Consider the following 4,347-nt stretch of genomic DNA (forward strand, 5'->3'; position numbering starts at 1 on the left):
GGGAAATAGTAATGGAAACACCAGTACTATCATTTAGTAAAGGTTGAGAGCTGTTTCCGATTTCGCTTGCCATAAGATTAGACTCCAAAACAAAAACTCAACGAAAAACAATGTCCAATAAATACAGCAAGCGTGTCTGGAAAAAAAAACTCCCTGTAGACAAGCAGCTAAAATTCCAAACTTTTATTGTGTGAGCGCTTTCACAGAGGTCAATACTCCCACTTCTTCAGACAACTTACTAACATTGCTTCCAACCCTATATATATTTATAAAACATCCTTAATTGTTTAATTATCAATTTGCTGCTACTAAAAAGCTTAAAGTAAAAACATATTGGTGCACTACTGAAATAGCTATCGGCACCCCAAATACCTTATTAAAAGAGTAAACATATAAAAAGTACATTATAAATATGAATATGTATTATAAAAAACGTATTAAATAGAAATATAAATAAATACAACATTATAAATAACTAACGACTACCTATTATTTGTTCTTTACAGCTTAACATATCACAAAGCTCAACCGTTATCTGCCTAATGCTTTTAAACAGGTCTCAACCTTTATTTTCTCAGCTAAATGGTAGTACTGGCATTTATGGTACTATTTCCAAGAAGCGAACGCTATTGGGAATCTGACTGCCTTAGTTAATGTTCTTTTAGGAAGAGTTGACGCTCTTTCACAGAAGCTCGACCAGGAAGTTAGGACCCATGGGAGTCCACTGAAGTTGAATCCAGAATCTGAACCTTTTGCTCCATCCGTTAATGACGTCCAAGTAAGAACGGCTCATGGTATATCTACCGGAAATGAACATATTCAGCAAAGACGAAGTAATGCAGGCTCTGTATCCACGATTGTGGCAACGAATGCACCTGGTAGTTCTCAACAGATACTCTCCAATGGTGGCGTTCCGTCTATGTCAAATATTCTTAAAAATAAGGATTTTTTTAACAACGTAGTGACCAACGAAGAGGATGATGAAAATAATGTGATGGTGAGTAACATCACTGAACTTCTTAATGACTTTGATAAGAAGTTATTTAAATGCCGTAAACTGCAACTGGAAACAGCATATTTTCATGAATGTATTTTTAAAAAGATTGTCCCTAAGGGGCTACGACAATGAAGGTACCCTGTTGGGTTAATTGAAAATTCTGTTTTTCATCAAGAACTATTAGCCCTGTTCGATAAACAGGGCTTTGAGTTTTTGCATGCCTTAAGTAATTTCTATAATGGGGAAATAAATAACCTCAAATCTGAACTTGAGGTTCTGGAGCATGCCATTTGTGGTGATAGTGACTTTAGTAAGTATAAATATGACTATGCTAGGATATTCACTAGCATTGATGCCACAATGAATAAGCTATTAAGCAATAAGAAAAGGAAAATTGACAGGGACATCAAAGAATATGCCAACAAGAAAGCATATCCCCTACCACCAATAGTATCCAATATGAACATACCCCAGGGTTCTCTTAACCATGGGACTGATTTAACAACAGAAAGTAATGACCCAAGGGGTCACAACTCGAATACGCAGTCCCCGTTACCATGCAGTAGTGAGAAAATCAGAAATAACAACACCCAAGGTCAGGGTCCTTATTATGATAGGCGGAACAACAATAATGATGACCAAAACAATGCCAATAATGACCAGGGTTTTCGGAGGGGCAATGGACTAAGACACAACAACTTGGAAAGCAACAAGAATCAACGCCAGAGGAAAAATCGCAAGACCCAGAGGAGGAGATAACAGCAAGTGAACTAGAAGGACCTAACATCCTTCTAAGTTCACAGGGTGATTTCAAAATTTTTAATTATACTGTTCTTAACATAGAACAGAGTATGATTGATTTTTTTGCAAATGGCTTGTCCTTTGTCCCTGATTGACGGAGTGATGTTGTAAAAACTATAGTAAATTTAAAACTGTATGTTTGTAAATTGAATTTGGCTGTGTTAATGGGGGTCAATTCCTCGTTAACTAACTCACTTAGGGTATCTAGCATTTTTAACCCCCCCTTACATGTTACTTTAAACATTTTTGAGAAAATGTGTGAAATTGACTTAAGAACATTACTGGATGTGAAACCTAAAAAACTAGATATAACTAATATTAGTAAGGAAGAAATGGATTTCATTAAATTGTTAAATCATTGCAATATTAGAGTTATGAATCCAGATAAAGGGGGTGGGTTGGTCTTCATGGACCAATCAGAATATGAAAGAAGAATGCATCAGTATTTGAGCTCTGATACCTATACTGTTGTGAGTCTTAATGAAGTTAAGACTGCCTATAAAATAATTAGAGGAATTCTTGATGACCTGTTTATGGAAGGTTCCATTGACATTGATACCTTCCAATATTTGTCTATGCCGGCTCCCAGGATCCCCATTATTTTTGGCACACCAAAGCTACACAAAAGTTTAGTGAACCCTCTGTTCAGGCCTATAGTGGACGGTAGAGGTTCGATAACTTATGCATGTGCCAAATTTATAGATAGCATTCTAAAACCACTATTAAGTAAGGAACTACAAATATGTCGGGATTCTTGGAGCTTTCTAGAAAATATAAATAAGTTGGAGTTTAATGACAAATATATATTTGTTGTTATAGATGTAAAAGATTTATATACGGTTATTCCCCAGACTTTAGGCATCACATGGATAAGGGAATTTATGCTCCATCATAAAGCAGAGGACAACAAAGTGTACCTAGTGGAGACCTTACTTGATATTGTGTTATCAAACAATTTCATTATGCGCAATGTTGTGTCTTTTGGCTTATCCAGGTTAGGGGTTGCCACAGCGGAACTCCAGTCCGCTAATACGTGGTAGTGGATTTTTACATGCCGAGTTACCAGCCCTGATGCACAACCTTCAACGAAGGCATGCCCATTCACGCATGCCTCCACACAGAAGATGTACTAGCAGAGAATCAAATGCGACAACGTCTTGCTGTGAGGCGACAACGCTACCGCAGCACCACTACCGCAGGTAATTTCATTATGTTCAATAATAAAACATTTTTTTTACAAAACACAGGGGTGGCCATGGGGTCTCTGTGTGGGGCCAGCTTTGCTAATAGCGTTATGGCCCACTGGGAACATTCTTGTTTGTTCAAGAACACAATGTTCCAACAAAATGTCCTTTGGTACACACGGTATCAAGACGACATATGTTTGATTTGGAAGGGGGAAGTGGAGCTTATAGACACCTTTATTACTGACATTACTGCTATGACAGATTTTTTTAGAGTTTACTTGCAATATTGGTGTTGATACCATTACATATCTTGATGTAAGAGTAACAAAGGACCGGAGCAAGAGTCAATATAAAACCACAATCTACAGAAAACCCACACATTCTAATGCCCTTTTTCATTTTTCCAGTAGCCACCCTTACCACCAAAAGAAAGCTGTGGTTAAGGGTCAATTGGTAAGGGCAGCCAGGATGGTGTCTGATGACGGAGATTTCTTAGAGGAATGTGAAACATTAAGAACTATGTTTCTCAAGAGAGGCTATTCTTATAGCCTGGTGACAGACATTATTCTGGAAGTTCGAGACAAAAGGGAAACTGGACATTTTAAGCCTCTTGTTTACAATAAGGTAGATTTAAATGGTATTGATATACAACCCAAGAAAACATAAGCAATAGGGGCCATTTGAGTGAAAACAATAATTTCACCTCAAACTTTTTATCCACTTTCTCCATTGATTCTAGGGAGATTAAGGAAATTTTTATCAAGAATTGGGTCATCATATCAGAGGACCATATGATTAGTAAAACATTAGGTACATGACCCAAGTTTACTTATGGAAGGGGCCTTAACCTAAAAAGTATAGTGGAGAGAAAAAAACATCAGAAGTAGGAAGGATACTCAATTTAACTTACTAGGAATGAGGAAATGTGGAGCATGCTCATACTGTACGTTTATTAAAACGGAGCTCCATTAAGATAAGGGACAAATCATATATTCTAAATGGGAGATTTAATTGTAAATCAAAGGGTGTTATATATGTCGGTATGTGTGATTCATGTACGTCTTTCTATATTGGGAAGACGGAAAGAAAGTTTAAGCAAAGAATATATGAACACCAATATAGTATTCTCAAGGGGGACACTAATAATGCTTTAGCAAAGCATGTGTTGGAATACCCAAATCATAAATTTACTTATTCAGTGTTACAACAAATTCCATTTGATCCAAGAGGAGGGCCTTGGAAGCTCATCTTGGAAGAACAAGAAACTTTCCGGCAAATAAGAATCTTAGCATATTCTCCCCCTGGACTAAATGTATATATGTCCATTAAAAGTATTCTTAAATTAAAAGCGTTAGGCAGATA

The 4,347-nt window shown here is 36.8% G+C and overlaps 1 protein-coding gene across 1 annotated transcript; it reads left to right on the plus strand.

Annotated features, from left to right (window-relative positions):
• The first annotated feature begins 1,357 nt into the window (after window positions 1-1,357).
• On the plus strand, window positions 1,358-1,756 carry LOC122805294 (GATA zinc finger domain-containing protein 21-like). Its single transcript, XM_044075382.1, has one exon. It carries the CDS (start codon window positions 1,358-1,360, stop codon window positions 1,754-1,756), a length of 399 nt encoding a protein of 132 aa, XP_043931317.1.
• Window positions 1,757-4,347: the final 2,591 nt, after the last annotated feature.

This window comes from Protopterus annectens, chromosome 6.part1, assembly GCF_019279795.1.
Source record: "Protopterus annectens isolate FY-2018-M chromosome 6.part1, PAN1.0, whole genome shotgun sequence".
Taxonomy (NCBI): domain Eukaryota; kingdom Metazoa; phylum Chordata; order Ceratodontiformes; family Protopteridae; genus Protopterus; species Protopterus annectens.

Excerpts from the sequence above, each read along its gene's own strand:
- LOC122805294 (XM_044075382.1), top strand. The coding sequence starts at position 1,358 with ATGAATAAGCTATTAAGCAATAAGAAAAGGAAAATTGACAGGGACATC.